Genomic DNA, 26,285 nt, shown 5'->3' on the forward strand with positions numbered 1-26,285 from the left:
ACATTCGTGACTCCTCTCTTCTCAGCTCCTGAAGGCTCTTGTTAAAGGCTGTGTTTACCAAGAGTGGTGATAAACATTGTTAACCAGGAACAGTCGGTAAACATCCTGAAATCTCAGAATCCAGAAGTCTTAAAAAAAAAAAAAAAAAGTAGTCTGTACAAAAGAAACGAGCTATAAAAAGAGAAAGAATGTATCTGTTGCCTTCTATTTGGTTAGTTTTCTGAGAAGGAAAACACTTTCTGGCTGGTAATTTCTGATCATTTTAAACAAGAAAAATGGTAGAAAAGAGGTGACAGAAGAAAGAATTCAAAACGCAAAGAGGATAAATAAAGCAGCAAGATTTGGCAGACAGCCAAGAGCCTGAGGCAAGCTATAAGAATGTGGACCAGTGCCAACAGGAACCATGGATTAAGAGGGCGCTGCTGGCATTTTTTAACTGATGCCTAATTAGGTCAGCTGAAAATGTACATGAAAATTATTGAGCAAGGGTTCTGCCTAATTATAGAGCACCTAAGGCTGTTTTTTCAGGAGTGGCTCTCCCTAAGAGCAAAGAGTGTTCGTAAGTTTCAGCTGCAGGTTTCTAATCAGAAAAGCTGAAAGTTGCGTTTTTCACAACTTTTTAGAAATCTACCATGCAAGGTGCAAAAAAAAAAAATGATGGGGGAAATAAGACTGTCTCTCCCCTCAGAGATCTAATAACCCTAAGAATGCAGAAAAATCAAGAAGTCTTTATTATGCCCTGGGGAAAATGCAGTGTACTGGTGTAGGAGACCCACCTCACATGATTAATGGAGAAAGTCACCATCTCATCCAGGTCCCAAAGGTTAACGATGACGCACTACCTGAGCCCCTTGACAGGGACACAGATGGGCCAGGCCTGAGGTGAGAAGGTGGCAGTTGACTAAAGTATAGAGCAGGACAAGGGACTGGAGAGAGGAGCTGGAAGGAAGGGGAGACTGTTGACTGATGGTGGTGGATACTGCTGGAAAGTTTGAATCAGGTAAGCAGCAGGATCAAATCAGATCTGCTTGCTCATGATTACTGGTTCAGAAGGCTGTAGGCAGGGAAGCTTGTTAGGTGAGAAGAAATGATGGTTGGTCTTAAGGTAGTGGCAGAGGGAACAGAGATGAATGGACAAAACCCACTGAAATGTTGTGAAGTAATTAGCCTCCAACTAATAAAAAAATTTAAAAAAGAGGTACAGGACTTCGGTGAGTTTGTGGGAATCAAGGGTGATGATTCACAGGTTTTATGGCTTTGACTACTAGATGAATGTGGTGCTATTTGCTTATATAGGCAAAACAGGACACAAGGTTCAGGGATAAAGATTGTTTTAGATGTTAAGATGTCTTTTTTTCTTTCGGGCTGTGCCGCTTGCAAGGTCATAATTCCCTTACAGGGGATTAAACTCAGGCCCCTGGCAGTGGAAGCATGGAATTCTAATCACTGGACCACCAGAAAATGCCTTGTTGAGCTGTCTTTGAAAAACATCCTAGTGAGAGTGGCAAGTAGTTTGGTGTGGAGCTGAAAGGCGCATTCTTGGGTAGACATGAACTGAAGACTTAAGTGGCTGCAGAAATGAATTGTAAATAGAGGCCTGCACTGGGGGTTGCCGGAGAAGGCAATGGCACCCCACTCCAGTACTCTTGCCCGGAAAATCCCATGGATGGAGGAGCCTGGTGGGTTGCTGTCTGTGAGGTCACACGGAGTTGGACACGACTGAGCAACTTAGCAGCAGCAGCCCGTGGGGGTTGCACTTGCTCAGGGAACATGTAGAAGAGCCTGAGATTGGTCCCAAGGAAGAGTCAGGATAGCCAAGTTCTAAGAGTGGGCCAGGGAAGAGGTGGGAGAAAGGAGCAGGTAGGAAATGAAACAAAAGTGAGCACCTTAAAATCATGCTGTGCCACCCTCTGACCAAGTTTCTGTCACTGGTTTCATAAGACTCTGGCCTTCTAAGAAATCACCTTAATTACTGGTCAAAAAAGCACCCATTTAGAAAAGTTTAGGAGAGTTTTTCTCTGGCATGAAAAGGAGATTTAGCCAGAAAATAAGCAGTGCAGGGCCATATACAGCTAATAGACCTAAGATAAGGACCAAAATGGGCCCACTGGATCTGACAGGTTGCTGGCGACAATAGTCAGAACCTTCTTGAAGAGGAAGGGCAGAATTGGCACGTTGAAGTGTTAGTGAGTGGGGTGTGAAATAATGGAATCATTCTTTAGAACTGACTTCTCCACATTCATCCTTACTCCACCCTGTTCTTGGAGGAGCTGGTATGATCATAAAAGATCAACTATTCTCTGGTTAATGATAGTCTTCACTAAGCGAAACCTGGTTTGGCCACTTCATTTCTGCCCTCTCCCCTTGGCTTCTCAAGCTGCATCTTACGTTGCTTTTCCTCTGACCAACTAACCTCTTCTCTTGGACAGCTTTTCTTTATCCTCCAAGTTTCTGAAACGTTACATCTTCAGAGAATGCTCCTGTATCTCCTGGTTTAGGCCAAACCATTTAAAAGTGCTTAGCATTTTCAGTTCAGTTCAGTCACTCAGTCATGTCCGACTCTTTGTGACCACATGAGCTGCAGCATGCCTGACCTCCCTGTCCATCACCAACTCCCGGAGTCCACCCAAACCCATGTCCATTGAGTCGGTGATGCCATCCAACCATCTCATCCTTTGTCATCCCCTTCTCCTACTGCCCTCAATCTTTCCCAGCATCAGGGTGTTTTCCAATGAGTCAGTTCTTCGCATCAGGTGGCCAAAGTACTGGAGTTTCAGCTTCAGGATCAGCTTCAACATCAGTGCTTCCAATGAACACTCAGGACTGATCTCCTTTCAGATGGACTGGTTGGATCTCCTTGCATCCAAGGGACTCTCAAGAGTCTTCTCCAACACCACAGTTCAAAAGCATCAATTCTTCGGCACTCAGCTTTCTTTATAGTCCAACTCTCACATCCATATATGACTACTGGAAAAACTATAACCCTGACTACACGGAACTTTGTTGACAAAGTAATGTCTCTGCTTTTTAATATGCTGTCTAGTTTTGTCATAGCTTTTCTTCCATGGAGCAAGTGTCTTAATTTCATGGCTGCAATCACCATCTGCAGTGATTTTGGAGCTCCCCAAAATAAAGTCTCTCACTGTTTCCACTATTTCCCCACTATTTGCCATGAAGTGATGGGACCGGATGCCATGATCTGTTTTCTGAATGTTGAGCTTTAAGCCAACTTTTTAGCATTTTCAGTTGTAGTTAATTGTTTCTGTCTTCCCAGCTGTAGTATAAACTTGAGAAAAAGGCCTTCATCTTTGAGGAACCTGCTCACTCAGTTAATAGCCTGGGGGCAATTAGTTGGACAACTGAATGAAAGTTAAAATCAAAGCCTCCAGGGCAGTAGGAAGGCTCAATTTGAGACACTTGATGGTGAGAACACAGGACACTTAAGAATGCTAGGGGAGTTTTGAAGTAGGAACCTGGAAGTGGTCAGTTGGAGTCTGGTAGCCTTGCCCATAAATGGCTTGCATCAGCTGAAGAAATTGGTTGCATTGACTTAAACTATAGGAATTTTTTCTGTAGTCCTCTGCTAACAATGCCTTCTATTCTTTCCATTTAAAAAGAATCTATCGGCTTTTGGAGGGCCACATAAAGTTTATTATGCAAAACTCTGAATTTCTAAACAACTGCTAAGATACAGATGCAGTAACTGCAACCATCTGTGTAGAATTCAAACGTTTTAGGCCAAACCTTTAAGCCAAGCTTAAAGGAAAGTGTGGTGCTTTGTTTTGATCAGAGATGTGTAATCCGTTGACTTCCAGAATAACTTTTGAATGAACCCATCTCAAAAAGCCAGAGCAAGGATGTTATTATAGCAGAATTGTCCTTCACAGGGTAAAAACTGGCAGCTGTAGACTGGTGGTTAAGGTCACAGAACTACTCTTTTAAATGATATTCAGATGTGAAATAATAATGTGGCCGCTTTTTTGGTGTGAGTTAAGACGTTCAGGTGAAGGTTTGAGTTCTGGATAAAGGCAGATATGTTACATCATACTGGAAGTTCCACTGTCGTTTTACTACTAAGAGAGCCACATTAGTAAAAAGCAAGCTCTAACATCAGGAGCTCCTCCACAAAGACTCTGGTTTGCTTCTTTTTTAAAAAATATTTATTTTTAATGGTGCTGGTTGTGGCACATGGGCACTTGGTTGCTGCACATGGGCTTTGCTAGTTGTGGCCTGTGGGCTCAGTAGTTGTAGCTCACAGGCTTAGTTGTCCTGTGGCATGTGGGATCTTAGTTCCTGGAACAGGGTTAGAACCTGTGCCTCCTGCATTGGCAGGCAGACTCTTAACCATTGGACCACCAGGGAAATCCCTCTGGCTTATTTCTTAAAGCCTGAGTTTTCATCCTCATTCTTATGTGTCTATTAACATTCATTATAAAAATGCATTTGTTTCCCTAAATCTGTTTATGAGGGTTCTAAAAGGCAAAACTTCAGTTAAATGAAAAATTAGGTTACCTAGGACCACGTCTCTGATCACTCAGTCTTTATTTGAACTTTAGTCAAGTTTACCAAGCACCCCTCGCAATATTAGAATCTCTGTAGGGATATGAAGTGTAAGCCTGTGTCACTCAACTCAGGATTTTTAGTCTACTTTAAAACATTTAATTTTATTCTAAGGAGTAAGGATTAAAAAAAAAAAAAAAACAGGTATTTGTCCCAGGGCCTTGGTGTATAAAAAAGTCATTAAGTTTATATATAGTTTACAGATGAGAATGTCTCAAGTCATGTCTCTTCCCAGAGATGAGTTTCACAGGCACATCAACAAGCACAGTGCATGGGAAGAGACCTACTTCTGGGGAATCCTTCAGTGTGTACATTACCAGAACCTTACAAACCTAGTTGTTAAGAAGAGTGACTTAGTTAGTACCCTTAAGAAAGTGTTGCCCTCTGAGCTGAAATAGAACACAAACATATAAATACACAAGATAAGCCATTTCCCCAACTTTCTAATACTAATATTTTCAAAATCTAAGATGACAATGTGAAAAAAATATTAGTATAACCCAGAGTTAATGGAAACTTTAAAATTAAATATATATTTTCAAACTCATTTCAATGGCAAGTGTTAGAAGTGAACTGAGTCTCTTATAAACTATCCTTAATCTATAATCATTAGTAAAGATTACCATCTCTATTAATGATTATTGTTATTAATCATTAATAAAGATTACTTTATAATCTTTTAAGCTAAAATACATAATGAGAATAGACCAGTTTCCCCTGGACCTTAAAAGACCCTGAAATTACAATTCTCTTCCACCATTCCAAGTTCTGTAATGAATAGATAACCACCAAGTAAAACAATTATGCCAGTTATCAACCTAGTTATTTAATGACACCACAATGACTTAAACAGGGAATGTTTTTTCAAATTCCATCACACAAAAGTATGCTAGGTGCAATGATTAGAGTATTCATGAAATCTAATCCAAAGCTGCTATGGCAATCTTCATCTGCAGGAAAAAAGATCAAATTAATCATCATTCCTTGTCTACACACCATTTGAAAATATAGAGGAGGGTGTGAATCAGTTTATTAAAAATTGGACTAGCTGCTGATTTTAGATGAACCCAAGACCACGTTGTTTGATAATCTACTTGATGCTTATTACACAGGTTTTATTTTTTAAATAGCTGTGGCATCTCTAGATTGTTCCTTGGAATAGTTGATCCCAAGGGAAGCCGACAGCAATAAAGCATGACTGCCTGAAGAAACACCTAAAGTACACACCTGAACAAACAGCTTTCAGGTGCCTCTGTACAGGGAAATTAAATCATGATTATTTTTTATTTATATCAGCATCTCATTCCACAGAAAGGTTTAATTAATAAGGCAACCAACCATCCTTAATCCACAGTTTACAAGCTGATTCCTTAGGGTTTCAACAGTAGATGAAGGGAAAACTGAAAACAGTTTTAAAACCTGAACAGAGTTTCATTTCTCAGCAACTCTAGGCACACTGATTAAACATGAGATGAATAAAGGCTAATATGCAAAGACATCAACCCTAAGACTGATTGAGACTTAGACACTGGACAAGGACCTAGATGAGTATCTTATAAAGCTACTTTCACACCCTTCAGTTGCCTTTTCTGGGTGGAAAGTTATAATCTTAATGATTAGGTAGGAAAAATACCACACAGCATTCAAGTTGGAGATCATAACCTGAATGCAGACCAGGCCCTGCCCCTCAGTGGCAGCAGGAGTCCACAGCTGGCGGCCAGGCAGGCACTCTGGCTGGGACTGGAGAAGCTTCAGAAGTCCTCTGGGCCCCAGTCTCTTCTCTCTTAATCAGGGGGTTATGTCACATGACCTGAAGCCCCTGCATCTCAAGCCCTATGACTCAGAATGCTGATTTAATAAGCATCACCACCCACTTAACCCTGTAGGGAGCCTTTCTAAAGGTCACTAATGTGAGTCTGCCAGTCATTCACAAGTCTAACAAGAGCCTGTTTATTTGCAAAGTTAAGAACCAACTTAAACCTGATGTCACTATTAAGCAAATTAGGATGAGTCATTTTCAAATTAACTTTTGGTTTTTAAATCAGTTTGTGATATGGTCCTTTACCACAAGGTACATGTGTAAACTGAAAAAGACAACTACTGTGTTTTTTTGACTTTCTAAACTTTCCAAATCTGTATGCTGTATGTCTCCTTCCTCATCAAATTTCTCTTCTCTTCTTCTAGCAGTGAAGTAGGCAGTTTGTCCACAGCACACCCAGCCACAGTGCGGTACCGCCCTCTCTGCCACACGTGCCCAAGGTCAGCCCCGCTTTGGCCCCCGATGTGTCAGAAGTCTAATCCACACTGGCTTTTCTTGGTAATGCTTTGCCCACACACACTAAGCAAGGCAAGTATAGATCACAGGTATTCAAATTACAAGTCACTTATAAGCATTTTGTACATTAATGACAAGGGTTATTGTACAAGTAGCAGTCTTTTAAAAAATCCTCACACAAAACACCTCTGTGTTTAGACTTGTTTAACACCGTTGCTAGTGATGTTTATGTTAACAGTCAGTGCTCTAGGCCACTGATTGTCAGAACCAGAAGTGAGCACAGAAGAATAAACCAAAAATCACTCAGTGCCGACTGCAGGGCTGGTTCCTGTCTCAGCACTGCACGTGGCGAAGAGAATGACTCCACGTGGTGAAGAGAATGACTCCAGAGGGAACTGAAGACCAGCTCTGCAAGTATGGGAGTCCCCTTCACATCAAAGGTTACACTTCACAATATGAATCCTGCTGTTGCCGCACTTGAAGGAGAACCTGTGTTCTATTTCTGGTGTTGCTCTTCTTATGAAATACCTATTAGCCAACAAATTTCAACAATTTTGACATCTCAATATAAACACTTCAAAAATACCTCTAAAACACTGTCTCAAAGACAATCTCATTTTCCTACATTGTAAATACAAACTCCACAATAATCATCTTTAGATATTTTACTTAGTACATTTCACAGTATTCAATCCCTCGTGACTATTGTAGTGATCTCTGTTCGATTCTGACACAAAAGAATGTGATTCCAGTTTGATTCAGAGTGTGTGATTCCTCTTTTCACGCTGATCAAGTAAATTTACTGTGTCTCCTTTCTGATTTTCAGCATTAAGAACTAAAAAGGAGAGAAAGAAAACAAAATGTTCTAGTATTAAACATTTTGAGAAACCAGCCCAGGCAGGGCCCATTTGACTTGTGTCTATAGAGAGGACTGTCTCCCAGGGTAACATCATAATGTGGAACTTCATTGCTAATCAAGGACAAGATAGCAAGAGTCCGTATGTACAGCCAACAAGGTACCGTGAACTGTGAAACAGTGTAATGATGTTCTACAGAATGGACAGTATGAAATGTGCTCATAGAATTTGTGACATGATCATGACCCTCATGCGCTGCATGAATCTGTTTCCTGCACCTCCAAAAGGAAGCACACTGCCTCCTAAAAGCCATTCACAGATCAGGTGAGCTTCTGTGCCTCCAAAGCTCTTCCTTTACAGAATGGACGTCTACATGTGGTTTCCACCCTCTTTATCCTACGACACCCAAACGCTGTAAAAAGACACGTCACAAATATATCCTAAACCCAAGATCCTCATTTACAACTACTGCACATCTTAATGATTTTATTAAATAACTGACTGTCTTAAGTTCTCTAATAAAAGTTGGGACTAATGCCTTTTTCTTCTAATTTCCCTGGAGAAGACAGGGTCTGAAACCATCCTGATGACATAATTTTAAAATGACATTTCTTCAACCTAAAATTCTTTCTTAAAAGAGCTGACAGAACCATTTCTCTACTTTGCTCACCTCCTCAATTTGTTTAAAAACCTTAGCAGGTACAAGGTCAAATCCTTAGAAGGACACCTGGGTGTAAAGGATGAAAGATCCCAAGGCTTCATTGCAGAGTCACACACCTAACTTGTATTTGCTTAAAATTCTGACTCCTAACATGTTCATCTTTTACATTAAAAATAATTAGCTAAAGAGTCTATGAAAATAATTTAAAAATGAACTTAAGACTTTCAATTTTAGAAACCCCAAGCAACTCTGCCAATTGTAGTAAGTGACATGCTGGATAAAATACGAAAGACTTTTTAAGGATGCACTGCTGAATCAAATTGAACTTTCTACCAAACAACTGGCCAAAACACTTAAAAAATTATCAGTGCTATAAGTGATAAAGACAGAGGGTTCCAGGTTAAAAGACACTAAAGAGCTATGATGATAAATGCAATGTATGATTCTGGATTAGATCTTGAATCAGAAAGGGGTTAATAGTTGGACAATTCAAGAAATCTGAATAATGTCTATAGATAATAGCATTATGTGACTATTAAATGTCTTCATTTTGATAACTGTACTATGGTTACATAAGATGTTAACACTCGGGGTACCTGGATGAAGGTTTGTGGAAATTCTTACTAGTTTTGTTTAAATTATTTCAAAATGAAAAGTGAAAATAAAATTAATAAAGCATTAAAATGCATTGCCTACAAACACTAACAGGAAGATCAAAAATGGAGTGGAAATATTAACAACTGAAGCTAATAAGCATCAATGCCAGCTTTTGTCCTGAGGACTTTTGCTGAAGGCTGAAGACTCCGAGCTCCCCTCACAGCTTCAAAAGGCCCTAAACACGAGGGCTCCCCTCAAGGTGGGGAGTGAAGAAAGGGATGCCCATATAAAGGTGAACCCTAAAGTTTCACATCCTTGACTTAGAAGCAACAGGAAACAAACCTGCAATGAAAAGTCTCATGTGGTTAAAAAGAGCATTTTTAACCACATGAGATGATCGTGCAGGTGCATAATTCAAACTCTCATTTTTCCATGTGATCCCCAAAAATCCTCAAGGTGACAACCTACTTTATTAAAGCAGTTGTGAGTTTGCAGTACCCTCCTTGGGACTGGCAGAGGCAAACAACCTTCTCTCTGTGACTCGGTTCTCAAAGACTTCCCACAGATGAAGTTCCAAGGAAAGTAGTAAGGCTCACAGTGAAGCACAAAATACACAAACAAGGTATGTGAGGAGAATCAGCAGAAATGAAATGAAACCCCGCAAGTTTTCAGATACTACAACTGGAAGACAAGGCATATGAAATAATGTTGACGGAGAAATTGAAAGCATGAGCAAGGAATAAGGACCCATAAAGAATGGCCAAGTAGTAAAACAGAGCAAAGAAGGCATAGATGAAAGAAAAATTTTTGAATTGGAAGATATTTCTGAGGAAATTATTCTCAACACAGATCAGAGAAGCAGAAATGCAAAATATGAAAAAGAGGACATGAGACATGAATAGATTGAAAAGATCTAATACACTTCTAATCTGAATTCAAGGAGGAGCCAAAAAGGAAAGAAGCATTATTCAAAGAGATGTTGGCTTGAATTTTCCAGAGAAAGTAGACTGGCTAGATTAAAAAAAGAAAAAAAAAGCTGCTATACTTGGAACAATGTGGTACACTGTGAATCAAGAGAGAAACCAATAGAACAGAAATAGAAAATCCAAAAATCAGAACCAAGTACATATGAAAATCCAGTGTTTGATGATGGTAGCACTGCAAATCACTGACTATGAGATGGTGATCTGAGATGGTGTTGGGCCAACTGCAAACACTTTCGGAAAAAGAAAACGACCCACATCTCATGCCCATACACTTGAAAACATTTAGAGTGAGTCACATGAATCAAGAGATGTAAATTATGAAAATAGAGGATTCTGGAAAGATGGCAGAAAGAGTGGCAGTTTTTGAACCTCTCAGAGTCCTTATATAAAGCAACTACTAAATTTAAAAACTCAAAAACTAGAGACCATTTACAGCAAAACTAGATGAGCAGGAGTCCTGCAGACCCCAAAATACACGCAGTCAAAAGTAATCCATGGACAGCAAACCATACACTCGCAATATCTGGAAAGAAAACAGAGGGAAGCAATGGAGCCTCTGATGGACCCGAGAACAACAGAAACCCTACCAACCAACAGGTTACGCCGGAAAGCACCTGGGCCAGTGGAGGAGCTGCAGCTGGGAGGGGCAGTCTCTGCTACTCCCACAGCAGGTGCCCGTGGAAGACAAAGGAGCAGGCGGAGGTCCCTGAGACACGCTGGCAGCAGCTCCTCTTTGGGTTCTTCCCAGGCAGAGCCCCTCACAGAGAAAAGGCACTGTATGGAGTGAAGCGGTGGCTAAGCGGGACGAGAGACTAAGGAACCAATGGTTCAGAGAGAAGTGGGGCAAACCTCACTGGCCAAAGAAGGTGGGACGATGTGAACTTCAAAAAAGATTATAAATGCAACTGAATGAAACCCATCAAAAAGGCTTAAAAGTTTATATTTTCAAATGGTCACCTTCAAAAGGTCAAAGGAAATAATTCCTTATTGTGAAAACTGGTAAAGAGAAAGAAGCATTTATCCTGCCTATGCTATATGAACAATACCATGACTTTTCTATTTATAAAATATTTCAATTAAATGAAATAGGAATGGCTGAATTAAAACACCGCCTCCAGATATCAGCTAGTGATCTGCATGAAATAAACAGGGAGGAAAGAACACACTAAACCAAACCATGACTAGAACCGTGAATACACAATCGACACTCCCCAGACTGTGATCAAACAGCAATGGCTGGCTGGATGAATGGATGGATGGAAGAAGGGAGAGAAGACTTGTAAATTGAGACATAAACTCATATCAAATATAAGAAAATGGGCAAGACTAAACTATGGCATCCAGGGATGCCCACTTGAGTGATAAACCCATAAAGAAATTCAAGAAAATGCCGAATGAAAAGGTGAGGACAGGTATTGCATACAGGGAAGGAAGATGCTGGGACAGGAAGGGCAACAAAGAAGGAACTTCCTGGAGCCCAGTTCTGTTTCTTGATCAGGAAGGCGGGGTGCAGTTACAAAATGTTTAACTTCTAACAACTCGCTTGTTTTGTGTGTTTTTTGAATCTGATTTACTTCATAAAACCAAAAGAAAAATCTGAAAAGTATACTGAACAACAACAAAAAAAAGGGTGAATTCAACTCTAAATGAGAAAACTGTGACTCCATATCTGTAGGCAAGAAAAGACATAAAATTTTTTGAAACTTTCACATGGCAAAAAACCATAATCAAAATCAAGATAAACTGCTAGGTAGTATTGGCAATCCACCTCACAGATAAAGGCCAACCTCCCAGCATGTAAAGAGCTCTTAAAAACTGAGAAAGAAACAGCAAGAGTTTGATGGAAGAACGAACGTTAAGAAAGGAAACCTTGAGTCTACAGTGAAACTAACACAAGGGAGAGAGAGTATGTGTGCCTGTGTGAGTGTGCAAATGTATACACACTGGGGGTGAGCGAGTCCTTAAAGAATGACAGCTGATCAATGTTGGAACGACCATCCAGACAATGGCTTTCAATGGACAACAAAGTCACACCACTGCACAGCACCCCCTCTGGATGACAAGCTAGTTACACAGGGAAAATGGACCTTTGTGGCAGAGAGACCTCATGGGTACCACCTTAACCAAGGATCAGCCTGCCACACCGTGCCTCCTGGTGTGAAGCTAGAAGAACACAACTGCAGCTATTTTAAAAAAAAAAAATGTTCAACCAGAATCCAATGACAAGGAGACAAATCCAGAATCTGACCATCCCACAGGCCTGGACTCTTCAAAAGTTCAAAATAACAGTAACACAAAGTAACACGGAGTGCTACTATAAAAACTTGCCTGTGTACACATCACGGCATTTTGACTGGTGCTATGAAATGATCGTGCAGTGATCTACCATTTTGAAGGGAAATTCCTAAACTTCACTGAAGCATATCCGCACTGACCCCTGAGGGGCTAATGCCCATGTTCATGTATGCAGACTTTCTGAAAGGTCCTTGTTGTGACTTCCTGAAACCATCACCTCTCTCCACTGCCCCTACACTCCAAGGCTTCCGGAGAAAACAGTATTCTAATGAGGGATTACTTACAACATTACTGTTGGGATTCAGTATACAGTCATACCAAAAGTGAAGGACCACAATCAGACATGAAAGGTGACCCCCACCACCACCACCATTGTTAATTACCATTTCTGTTTTTATCATTCCCCGCAAGGGCTGCCTGCTTGTCTGTTTCAGATTCTGCCTCATTCTCATCCATGTTGTAGTCATCATCAGCTCCCAGTTTCTGCTGATTTCTCCCTGAAAAATTAGCACAGAGCCACAAAACATAAGCTACATCATTTCTCTCTCAATGCCATGGGAACACCAGAGCCCAGGTGCTAGGGTTATCCCAACCCTGGTTTAACAATCAGCTCTTTCTGCTTCCTCTCCGGAAATGACAGGGACACATGTGCTTGTTCCTGGTGCAAAGACCATGCAGGATTTCTCTACTTATGTATGCCCCATTCCAACTCTGAATCTATTTAAAACATGGCCCTAAATAAAGAGCTTCATTCCAGGCTGGAGTCAGGGTAACTAGTTCACCAAACCAAAATTCCAGTTTTTTAAAGAGATAATCAACTCAAGATTAAAGGAAGGTGTAACTATTTGCAAACAGGTTTCTGGTTAAAGGAGGTATCTGCTTAAAATGGTTCACTGCCCTGAGAGGAGGAAATGGAATGGCTATTGTGAGTCAAAGGGTAAAATTTTTCCATCAAACATACAGAATTAGCTCATTTATCACTGCATTCATCCCCAGAGAGAAGAGCAACCAGAAAAGATCAGGACAGGATGCAATCAAGAGACATGCTCAGAGGATTACTGTAAACATTTCATATCTGTATAAACAAGATCTTCTGTTTAAAAAGCATGCCTGGAAAAGTCAGTTCTAGTTCTGTATCCCGGCGCTAACTGCCTGGAGAGGAAACAATGCCCAGGCCTGTGTGCCGTGTGGCTTTATCCTGCTAATCAGACCGTTACAGGTGACCTTAAACAAGGTGTGACTCACAGGCCCTCGCAGTAGCTCAGGCCTACTGGCAGCTGTTACACCCTGTGACCTACTGCTGAGGAAGCTGAAACTAGACTGCCACTCTGATCAGCCCCCAGAGTGTCTTTTCTTTTTTTCCTCCCCAATTATTTAACTGAAAACTTGTGAGAACACACTCTTCAGAAAATCGGGGTAACTTCTGCCAGTAAGTCCTATCCCCGCCTTCTGTCACTTTATCAGGCTCAGCACACAGGTGTCTTCTAAGTGCCCCTGGCTTAGCTAGGATTAAAATGTTTTCCGTCTTTCAGGGACCAAGATACATCCCAGAATATTCTGCTCATCTCAGTTTCCCACACTTTTCTTTAAAAAAGAGAAGTCAACCAAACCAGGAAGGTGAGATTCCCATGTCACTTTTGTTTTCCTGCAACGCTCAAACACGCATGACCCTCCATCTATCCGATCCTTCCATCTGTCTTTCCTCCCTCCTTCGGCTCACCAGGTACTGCCAGTGAGACGGCAGGAGGAGGTGAAGGGACAAGGAAAACGTGTGGGGTCTGCCTGCCAGGCGACCTATGTGGACTCTACGCTCAGCTCCCATCCAAGGTCTTCTGCCTGGCAAGCCCCCTAGGCTCCCAGTGAATATGATTTCTACAAGTTCCAAGTGCTAGGAGGGCCTGGCCCTTCTGTCTTGTCTCCTGCCTGACAATGGACCAAACAGACAGAACGGACTACCAGATGGCGCCCTGCAGGTCGGGCACCTTCACGGCCGCCCATTCTGCATCGGGAAGGACGTGGGCTGGCTGGCGCCTGGTGCAGAGGACTGAGCGGGCAGTCCAGGGAGCCTCTCACCCACCTTCCTCGTCGGCGTCCTGCCCCTCCTCCTGTCCATCGCGGATGACGAGCTGGTCCCGTTCGGGGCCCTCCGCTTCTTGATTCTCCTGGCTGGCCAGCAGGGCGGCTGGGGCCTGTGCGATTTGACCCAGCTCTCTGGGCTCTCCATTGCCTTTTCCGCCCACTTGTTCGTCTCCTTCCACCGCCTGCTCTGGGCCTGGCTCCTTTGGCAGCGCCAGGCTGTCCCTCTGAGGCTCCTCGTCGCTGACGACCTGAATCTCCTTGGTTTCCTCTGGGCACAGGACACAGTTTGCTGTGACCTCACCATACAGAACAGAAATCCTCAGACCACTCAATTCCCAGAGCCTTCCCAAGGACTGTGGGTGGACGGGGCAGCCGATCATGTATGCCATGGCCTAGCAGATGGCATCACTGACTCAATGGACTCACTCCAGGAGACGGTGAAAGACAGAGAAGCCTGTTGTGCAGCGGTCCGTGGGGTTGCAAAGAATTGGACAAAACTGAGCAACTTAACAGCAGCAGACTCCAAGCCTCTCTGTGCGTGGAGTATATCTTCAGAACCATGAGAAAGAGGAAATGGTTCAGAAAACAAATCCAGACCAAGTCATCTGGATTGAGCGCATCCTCCAAGTGGAGGAGTCTGTAATGCCAGGTTTATCTGATCGCCCTACTTGAGGCCAGAACCTGGGAGCCAGTGACAGCCACCCAGGACTCAGCCACATCCCCTTAACTAAACAGTTCCACCACTGTCCTGAATAAAGGCACACCTAGACCTGCCTTTACCAAGCTGCCAAAGAATGAGGAAGTTTACAAGGGTGGGACATCAGGAAGGCAGATAAAAGCCCTGTGGCCCCGAGTCCAGGTGCCCAGAGAGACACTCACTGCCACATGCAGCCCCACTACTGGGCTCCCCACAAGCAGCGCGCTCCGCTGTCTGTATGGACTGGGGGCAGGAGCTGCCGCTGTGCTTTTTGTTGGCACAGGGCCCTGAGACAGCACGTCACTGGCAAGCTTCACTTACCCTTCTCATCTCGTCTCTTCAGATCGAAAGCCACCTCGGAGCTAGGGGCTGGTGTCTGGGGCTCCCTGTGGCTGGGCACATTTCCTCTCGCTTCTGGCACCTCTGCCTGGGGCAGGCCTGCCTCCTGCGGCCTGGGCTGGGGCTCACCGGGGGCTCGGGGCTGAAACAGGAACACAGGTGGTCAGGGCAGCAGCTCTGTGACCATGAACCTTCAATAACCCTGAGCAGTGCAATGGACCACTGCATCCTTCTGATGAACAAGAACACGGAAACCCTGACTAATGCCATACCCTACCCTGGTCGTGCCCTACCTGGCATAAAGCAGAGATCTGAGCTTGGGCCCATATCTCCCAGAAAAAAAACTTTTAGTAATGGATTAACAAGTAGGCAGAAGGTCAACAAGTAAAGAGAAGGCTTGAACAACATGACAAACCACCCAAGCAGACATCTATAGAGACCCAACCCAACAAGAGCAAAATACACACAAACGTGTATTCTTCTCAAGGGCACATGGACTGCTGTCCAGGACAGACAGATGCTAGGCCACAAAACGAACCTCAGCAAATGTTAAATGACTGAAATCATACAGTGTATGGCCACCAATCACAATGGAATGAAATTATAAGTCAGGAACAGAATGAAGTTTTCTGAGAAATTCACAAATATTTGGAAATTAGACAATACACTCCTAAATACCCAGTGGGTCAAGGAAATCACAAGGAAAACTAGAAAATACCTTGAGAAAAATTAAAATGAAAACACAACACACCAAACTTCTGGAAGGCAACTAAAGCAGTGCTTAAAGGGGAATTTTCAGGCCTATCTCAAGAAAAAAGACAGATCTCAAGTCACTAACCTAATCTCCCACCTTGAGATACTTGAAAAAAGAAGAAAAACCTAAACCTAAAGCAGGGAAGGATATAGTAAAGATTAGAACAGGAATTAATGACATATGTAAAAGAAAAACAATAAAGAAAATCAACAAAACCAAAAGTTAGTTCCTTGAAAGATGAACAAATTTGACAAGCTTTAGCCAGATTAATTTAAAACAATTTCAAATTACTAACATCAAAAAGAGGATAACACTACCAACCCTTACACAAATAAAAAAATTGTATTATAAGGAAATACTAAGAACTGTTTGCCAACAAGTTTGATAACTTAGATAAAACAGACAAGTTCCTAGGAAGACACATACTACCAAAACTCATTCAAGAAGTAGAAAATCTGAGCAGATTGTAACAAGAGACTGAAGTGCTAACTTACAAATTTCCCCCTAAAAAAGCCCAGTTACAAATGGCTCCCGTGGTAAATTCTACCAAACATTTAATACTAAATCTTCCCAAACTCTTCCAAAAACAGAATAGAAAGGAATACTCCCCAACTCATTCTATGAGCCCAATAATGACCCTGATACCTAAGCCTGACAAAGACATTATAAGAAAATAAAACTGTAGAACTAATATGAATATAGACCCCCAAATCATCAACAAAATACTACTAAATTAAATCAAGTGACATACAAAAGGATTACACACTATGGTCAAGTAGGATCTTCCTCATCAATGCCAACGCTTAACATCAAAAGTCAATTAATATAATACTATGTCAATAGTGTAAAGCATAAAAAACATACGATCATTCTAGTAGATGTAGAAAAAACATTGGCAAAATTCAACAGCTTTTCTTCATAAAAACACTCAACAAATTATGAATAGAGGGTAACTTCCTCAACTTGATAATGTGCATCTATGAAAAATACATAGGCATACCATGAATATATCACAGGTTCAGTTTCAAACCACTGGAAAGAGGTGAATATCACAATAAAGTGAGTCACACCAATTTCCTGATTTCCCAGTACGTATAAAAGCTATGTTTACACTATTCTGTAGTCTATCAGGTGTGCAATAGCACTATGTTTAAAAAAAATGTACTACCTTAGTTAAAAAATACTTTATTTTCTAAAAATACCAAAAAATTACAAGAGTAACATCAAGACCCCTGCTCATAGATTCCTATAACAAATATAATAATAATGAAAAAGTCTGAAATATTTTAAGAATTACCAAAATGTGACAAAGAGACAAGAAGTGAGCAAATGCTGTTGGAAAAAAAGGAAGCCAATATATCTGCTCAACACACATTTGCCACAATCCTTCAATGTGTAAAAAAGACAAACATCTGTGAAGCACAATAAAATGAGGTATGCTTACACAGTTAACATCAGACTTAAGAGTGAAAGAGTTAAAAGCTTTCCCCCTATGATCATAAAGAAGACAAGGATGTCTATCCTCACCACTTTAACATTTAACATTATACTGGAGGTTCTAGCTAGGGATATTAGGCGATAAAAGAAATAAAAGGCATCCAGATTGGAAAAGAAGATGCGAAACTACCTCTGTTTTTAGATGACATAATCCTGTATTCAGAAAATCCTAAGGAATCACAAAAAATACTATTTGAACTAATAAAGTTCAGAAAGGCTGATACAAAACCAATATAAAAAATGAATTATCTACACACTAGCAATAAACAGTTGAAAATGAAATTAAGGAAACAATTCCATTTATAACAACATCACACATACTTAGAAATAAATTGAACAAAAGAAGTGCAAGAATTCTGAAAACCACAAAACATAATTGAAAAGATTTTTAAAGGACTTAAAAGAAATGGAAAGAAATCCCACATTCACACATCAGAAGACAGGATGTTAAGAGGGCAACACTTCCCAAAGGGATTTACAGACTATAATCTCTGTCCAAATCCCAGCTGGCTTGAAGACACTGAGAAGTAGATCCAAAAATCTGTATAAAAAGTCATCCAGTGCAGAATAGCCAAAATAATTTTGAAAAAGGACAAAGTTGGAGCAGTCAAAGCTGCTGATTTCAAAGTTTATTACAAAAATACAGTAATCCAGACTACGTAGTGCGGACATAAGGATAGAAAAAGAGATCAAAGGAACAGATGGAGAGTCCAAAAACAGACCCTCATCTTTACAGTAAACTGATTTTTCTGACAAGGATGTCAAGGCAACTTAGTGGCGAAAAGAATCATTTTTTTTTCCTTTCCCAACAAATGGTGTTGAGACAACTGGATAGCCACACGCAAGATAATAAAGTTGAACCACTACCTCACATCATATGCAGATTAACTCAATATGAATCACAGGACTAAACAGAAGAACTAAATGCTAAGAACTTTACAAGTCTCAGGAGAAAAAACAGGAGTAAATATTCATGATGCTAGATTAGGCAAAGCAGTTTTAGATATGACACCCATAGAACAAACAACAAAATAGATAAACTAGACTTAAAATTAGTAACTTCTCTACTTCAAAGAACACCATCAAGAAAGTGAAATGATAACTCACAGAATGGGAAAAAATATTTGCAAATCATACACTCAATATCTCTATATGAATATATAAAGAACTCTAACAACTCAATAATAAAAATAACTCAATTTCAAAATGGACAAAGGATACAATTTACAATTTCTCCAAAGAGAAATTACAAACAGCCAACAAAGTTACATGAAAAGATATTCAATATCATCAACTATTGGGAAATGCAAATCAAAGCCACAATGAGATAGCACTGCATACCTACTAGAATGGTTATAATGAAAAAGACAAATGTAATAACAAGAGTTGGCAAGGATGTGGAAAAACTAGTACCCTCATAAACTGTTGGCAGGAATGTAGAAGGGTATGATCACTTTCCGAAACAGTATGGCAGTTTCTCAATATATTGCGGAGAGTTACCACATGATCCAACAATTCCACTCCTAGGTATATACCTAGAAGTAATGAAAGCCTATGTTCACACAGGCTCATGTGCATGAGCCTTCACAGCAGCATTATTCATAGTAGCCAAAAAGTGGAAATAACCCAAATGCCCATCAACTGACAAATAAACAAAATACAGTATAGTCATACAATGGAATATTATTCAGCCATATAAAGGAAGGAAGTACTCATACATGCTACAACACGGATGAATCCTGAAAGCTGTATGAAAATAACTGATAAATGTTATTGTCAGTCATAAATAAATGTCCAGATAAGGCAAATCTATAAGGCAGAAAATAGATCACAGCTCATCTAAGGCTCTAGGAACTGGAAGTAAAAGGGGAGTGAGCTAATGGATATGGCATTTCTTTTGGGTATTATGAAAAGGTTCTAAAATTGACTGTGATGATGACTGTATCACAGTGTGATGATGAGGACTTCCCATTTGTGAATATACTAAAACCACTGAACAGTAAATATTACATAGATGACTCTATGGTAGGTGAAATATATCTCAATAAAATGGCTATATTTAAAACAAAGACCCCCCAGAAGGCTGTGAGCAGCACTTCCATAGGCTGTGCTTACATAGGCGGCAGTCTGACAGCGTGGCTCAGATCAGCTCCATCACTGACCAGGCGCGCTGACCTTGGGACAGTATTTGACCACCTCCATGGACCTTGGCGCCCTCAAAACAGGAAAACAAAAATAACCCTCTCCTAGGGTGGCTGTGAGCTTTAAATGAAGCCTGGAGCACAGAGGCTGGGTTCAGAGGCCAGCATACTGAGTCAGAGGCCCCACACCCTGGGACCAGGCTGTTGACTCTCAGGGAACTTGAGCAAACCGGACAGCAGATGCCTGCAGAGAGGGCAGGAAGACCTCTGGGAGATTCTGGCAGAAAAAGGCAGGACTACCTGCTGGCTTTGGTCCTTCTGTTCACTGAGATCTCGGGAAGGCAGGGCCTCAGTCCCCTTTCTGGTGACTTCTTGTATTCGCTCTTCACACTGCTCCTTCACCTCTTTCATCTGACTGATGCACTGGTTCCTGTGAAGGTGGGAGAAAGCAAAGAAAAGGACAGCTGTTCAGAGACACTATTTAAGCTTGGCCCTGCTGTGACGGTGAAATCCAATCCCCAGACAGACACAGTCATCTCTTTCTTGCTTCCTGCACTTCATCTGAAAAAGACACTGAGTCAGGGCAACAGTATGTTATTAAATGACATGAAAACTGGAGTCAACTGAAACTTCAAAAAAATACGTCATATTGTTCTAAAATAAATGACTTATCTGGTTAAAAAAAATTTTTAATATAATCTGTGGCATAATGAAAAATATATATATGTGTGGTCTTTGTCCCCAGCTATTGGCACAGAGCTCCTACAACCCTTGGCGTTTCCTGAGTAACAGTGTCTTCCGCTATGCATAATGAGCCCCTCCACACCATACCTGAGTTTATACTAAGGAGCTGACTGACTGGGAGGAGCCTACACAGCTTCAGGATGGGGGCTGGTGGCAACGGCAGCCAACTGTAGAATGAGAGGGTTGGAACTCACAGCCCCATTTTCTAGGAAGAAGGGAGAGACTGGAGACTGAGTTCAATCATATGGCCATTCAACCAGTCACGCCTATGTAATAAAACCTCAGATAAGCACCCTAGATCATGAGGCTTGGCGAGCTTCCCATTTGGTGAACATCTCTGTGAACCAGTAAGGAGGCAACCCAACTCTAACAGAAGCTCCTGCCTAACCCCTACCTCCACCCCAGGCCTTGCCTCATGAGTCCCTACCATTCCACTCTTGCTAAGTTGTATCCTTTATAATAAAACTGCAATTGTAAGCACAGAACTTTCCTGAGTTCTAGAGAATTATTTATCCTGAGGGGGTTGTGGGGAGCCCTGAATCTGTAGCTAGCCACGTAAAAAGCACATGTGGCCTGGGGCCACGAGAACTTACGGCTAGCATCCAAAGGAGGGGCAGTCTTGCGGGACTGAACCCCATAACGTGGGGTTTGTGCTAACTCTTGGTGGTGTCAAAACTGAATTGGACTTCCATTTGGGGAAGACAGAATAGATGTATTTTTCACTATTCCTTCACTAAGCACAATTTGAACTCTGGAAATTATATTTTCAACAAACAGAAGAAGACTATGAAAGATGGGAGTGATGAAGGCAGACAGTTAGGGACCTCAGGATCTAGAACAACACAGTGGGGTCCCTGGAGAGTACACAGAAAGTCTGCGTTTCCACCCCACTCTGACACTAGCGAGGTCCCCCTCCCTCTCCCCAGGCAGTGATGTCACTGAAGTGATGTCAGTGAAGAGCCAGCCTTTCACCACCAACTGCTTAGAGGTGTCAAAGATCACTCATCTTATCAAGAACCAGGAAGATCTTAAATTGAATGGAGAGAGACAACCAACAGATACCAAACCAACATGACAGAGGAGTTGAAATGATCTGACAGATTTTAAAGCAGTCACTTCATTAAAAATGTTTCAATGAGTAATTAAAACATGCTTGGAACAAATGAAAAATTTAATCGTTTCATCAAGGAAATAGAAATTCTCAGGAAAGAAGAGAAGATATAAAGAAGAACCAAATGGAAACTTAATGCCATAAGTAAAATGTTAAAACTCAGAGTAGGTAAAGAACCAATGAACTGGAAGATACAACAGACATTACCCAATCTAAACAGAGAAGAAACAGACTGAGGGGAGAAAAAGGACAAAGCTTCATGGATCTACCTGACAATTACAAAGGACCTAACATTCACGTCATCAGAATCTGTGTAAAAGGCTTTCTCAGCAGGTCCACATAACTAGTCACTTTCACACTCATCCTTAAGATACGACTCTTAACTTGCTACCCTCCATGACCATATGATACAATCTGCCCTGCCCAGGTCACTCTGACCTCGCCAGGTTCTTTCTCTCCTAATTATCTCCTCATCTTCCTTCCCAGCTCCTTATTGCTTAGGACTCAATTCTCAATAGCCTCTCCTAAGAAGTCTTGTTTGGAGGGGTAACAGATAAGCATTAATGAAAATGATCTAGGTTAAAAAAACAATATTTAAAGAGATAGGCACCTTCAAAAAGTACGTAAGTTAGCTTCAGGTTTGGCTAGGTGAAACAAAAAGGCCAAAAGATAGCAGTTTATATTTTCCTCACATAAAAATAGATCAGGGTTAGTATGGCAGCTTGGAGTCATCAAAAATTCAGGTTTTTCTTTTGGTTTTACAATCCTAGCACTGATTTCTATCCCCCATGATTACCTCATGACCCAGGATGGCTACAAGCAGTCCAGCCATCTTGTGTGAAGCCCAGGCAACAGGAAGGAAGGAGGAAAAAAGGTAAAGAAAAGGGATGTGCACTGAACTATCCTCATATTCAGAAGTCTTCCTGTAAGTCCCTCCCCACAATTTCCTTTCCCCACTGGCCAGAACTTAATCACCTGGCCATACCTAACTGCAAGGAGGGACTGGGAATGTAGTATTTTTCTGGTAAAATGATAAATGGATGGATAAGCACTGACTGTGCCACTGAGAGCTTCAAAATGTTTTGAGTTACAAAACATTGATAAAATAATTGAAGAGTATCCCAGGTTAAGAACACAACCAATTACATACTATTATGTTAATTTACATGGATTAGAGTTGAAGATAGCAGTATAAATTTATGTTTAATTTAAATACAGATAGACACATACACAAATATTTATCAATATATAACACAATAGTATACACACATATATATCTCTTTGCTCCATCATCTGAGAGGACCTAATAGCAATGATATCCTAGTAGCAAAAAGCACACCTAGTACCCAGATCTTGATTTCTAAAATACCATTCTCCAATAAAGAGAACAAGGACTCCTTGGAGAAATGGTTGACTGGATGATTCTAGGACTGGGACAAGAAATATATGAAAATAATTCTGAAGTATCTTTTGGTGCCAGATTACAAAAAAGTAATTTAAAAGGGGGCTGGGACTGTTTATAATAGCCAGGATGTGGAAGCAACCTAGATGTCCATCAGCAGACGAATGAATAAGGAAGCTGTGGTACATATACACTATGGAATATTACTCAGCCATTAAAAAGAATTCCTTTGAATCAGTTCTAATGAGATGGATGAAACTGGAGCCCATTATAGAGAGTGAAGTAAGCCAGAAAGATAAAGACCAATACAGTATACTAATGCATTTATATGGAATTTAAAAAGATGGTAACAATAACCCTATATGCAAAACAGAAAAAGAGACACAGAAGTACAGAACAGACATTTAGACTCTGTGGGAGAAGGCAAGGGTGGGATGTTCAGAGAGAACAGCATTGAAACAAGTATACTATCAAGGGTGAAACAGATCACCAGCCCAGGTTGGATACATGAGACAAGTACTCAGGGCTGGTACACTGGGAAGACCCAGAGGGATGGGATGGGGAGGGAGCCGGGAGGAGGGATCGGGATGGGGAACACATGTAAATTCATGACTGATTCATGTCAATGTGTGGCAAAAACCACTACAATACTGTAAAGTAATTAGCCTCCAACTAATAAAAATAAATGGAAAAAAAAAAAGAAAGTAAGTTAAAAAAAAAAGGGGGGGGGGCGAGGCTGGGAAGAGAAACCCACAATATCACAAATATGTCAACTGGATAAAGGAACTAACTGAAAAAGTTCCCAATGGCCAAAACTGAAAAATTTAAGAAAAATAAATAAATCAGTATTGGATTATAACGTAAGTATAAAATAAACATCCACTAATCCATACTAATATCAATCATTAGACAAACAAGAAGAGTCACATCTCCTGTGCAGGAAAACTTCATGTGGACACTCCACCTTTAGGGAAGTGGAGCATAATTTCCCAATCTTTAAGCATGGTGAACTTTTTCCAAAGATGAAAGGAGAAAAAACAGAGTAACTTTACAATGAAAAAAAACCTGATAAACATGACCTCAATCAGACACTGAACAGGGATAAGTCACAATGATGCATGTACCCTTGATGTGAAGCCATGAGAATGGCATTTCACCTCTGTGGCCTTCCCCTCAAAAACGGGCTGCCCTTGTCTCACCATGAGAAAAAACATGAGTTACATCCCAATCGAAGGACTTTCTACAAAACACCTGGACAGCACTCCTCAAAACTATCAAGATCATAAAAAAATAAGTAAAGCCTGATAAAACATGATAAATACAGCATAATTACCACACTCTCTGCCTGGCATATAAGAAAAAACCTATAAATGAGTCATGCCATGATTTGTGTGCCTTTTTATTAGTGAATCTCAGTTTTCATGCTGACATGTTAGACTCCTTTTATGTTATGTAATCCAGGAAGTAATTATATAAGCTTAGATTAAAACAACTATGCAACTTATTACTTTGTATAAGGATTAAAACAACTATGCAACTTGTTAAGGTGTATAAGACTTGTGGACTTTGCTAATTTAATAATGCCACTTGTAAAGTTAGGTTACACCTAATTAAACAAATAAATTCTTGAAAGTTAAAAAAAAGTAAAGCCTGAGAAACTATCACAGCCAAGAAAAGCCTAGGGAAACATAACAGATCAATGTAACGTATACCTGGAACAGAGAAAGGACAAAACTAGGGAGAAACTGAAGAAACACTGAGTAGAGATGAACTTCAAGATAAAAATAAGGCAAATATATTGGGTAATCAATCACGACAGGTGCTTCACGAACGTGAAATGTGAACAACAGGAATCTGGTGTGGGTTGTACAGGAGCTTCCCGTACTGTCTCTACAATAAGGCTGTAAATCTAAAGCTGTTCAAAAATTTTTAATTTATTTTTAAAAATTAAAAATTGAATTGGAGACATCCGACTGGTGTCAGAAAGTTATTATTGGGACAAATAATCTAATTCAGCCTGAACTCCCAATTAGACATTTCAAGACATCACTTCAGCTCCCTGCCTGGAATTTATTTTACGAATATTTCAAGTGTCAGAGCTATAAAGTAACTGAATTACCCACTTGTACAAATAAGAAAGACAGAAATAAACCATGTAGGTGAGAGTGTGGAGCAAAGGGAACCCTCGTACCCTACTGGAGAAGGAAATGGCAACCCACTCCTGTATTCTTGCCTGGAGAATCCCATGGACAAGAAGCCTGGTGGGCTACAGTCCATGGGGTCACAAGGATATGACTGAGTGACTAACACTCATACCCTATTGGTGAGAATATAAATTGGTGCAGCCACTACAGAAAACAGTATGGTGGTTTCTCAAAAAACTAAAACGAGAATTACCATATGACCAATTTTACAGAAAAAAACAAACCATTAATTCAAAAAGACACATGCACCCCAATGTTCAAGTCAGCATTATTTACAATTGCCAAGATACGGAAGCAACCTCAGTGTCCATAAATAGATGAATAGATAAAAAGTGCGATACATATATGTGTGTGTGCACACACACAGGAATACTACTCAATAATAAAAACAATGAAATTTTATCATCTTCAGCATATGGATGGACTTGGAGGGCATTATGCTAACTGAAATAAGTCAGAGAAAGACAAATACCGTATGATACCACTTCTATGTTGAATCTAAAAAATACAACAAGCGACTGAATATAATATAAAAAGAAGCAGACTCATAAACTAGTTACCAGTGGGAGAGGGAGAGGCAGAGGGGAAATATAGGAGAAATATAGTGGGGAGAGAGAGGTACAAACTATTGGGTATAAATAGGTATATATTGTACAACACAGGGAATCTAGCCACTATTCTGTAATAACTATAAATGGAAACAGTTGGATTATAATCCAACTCTACAATTATAAAAATTGTATATTTTTTTATTTAAAATTATTCCCAATATAAGAATACAGAAAATACCAAAGAGAGAGAGAAGAATGTGAGGATTCCAGGAGTAGTTTTGTTATACCTTTGTTTGGAGTTTCAGACAGAGAAGCAAGGGTGAATGGGGTCAAAAAGCACTGTAAGACAGAATGGCTGGAAATTATTCAAAATTGATAAAAAAGAAAAAAAGATCTCAACAGACTTGAAAAAATAAGTATTTCCCCAAAAAAAGAAAGAGCAATTAAATAAATACATATACACATACATACAAATAAGGAAGCTAGGAGGTGATCAGACCGACCGTGACCAGGGTCAGAGAGACAGAAAGTGGTA

General features: G+C 40.6%; 1 protein-coding gene across 3 annotated transcripts in view; it reads right to left on the minus strand.

Moving 5' to 3' along the window:
• Positions 1-5,361: 5,361 nt before the first annotated feature.
• GOLM1 (golgi membrane protein 1) overlaps positions 5,362-26,285 on the minus strand; it is a 56,544-nt gene continuing 35,620 nt past the window's right edge. For all 3 annotated transcript variants that reach the window (XM_065946843.1, XM_065946844.1, XM_065946845.1), the window contains exons 6-10: positions 20,039-20,168; positions 15,329-15,488; positions 14,309-14,578; positions 12,615-12,728; positions 5,362-7,670 (exon numbers count right to left, since the gene is read on the minus strand). In XM_065946843.1, coding sequence (XP_065802915.1) covers positions 7,594-7,670; positions 12,615-12,728; positions 14,309-14,578; positions 15,329-15,488; positions 20,039-20,168 — 751 coding nt within the window. In that variant the 3' untranslated portion in view covers positions 5,362-7,593. The remainder of the gene's footprint in view (positions 7,671-12,614; positions 12,729-14,308; positions 14,579-15,328; positions 15,489-20,038; positions 20,169-26,285) is intronic.

The sequence above is a fragment of the Muntiacus reevesi genome, chromosome 10 (assembly GCF_963930625.1).
Source record: "Muntiacus reevesi chromosome 10, mMunRee1.1, whole genome shotgun sequence".
Taxonomy (NCBI): domain Eukaryota; kingdom Metazoa; phylum Chordata; class Mammalia; order Artiodactyla; family Cervidae; genus Muntiacus; species Muntiacus reevesi.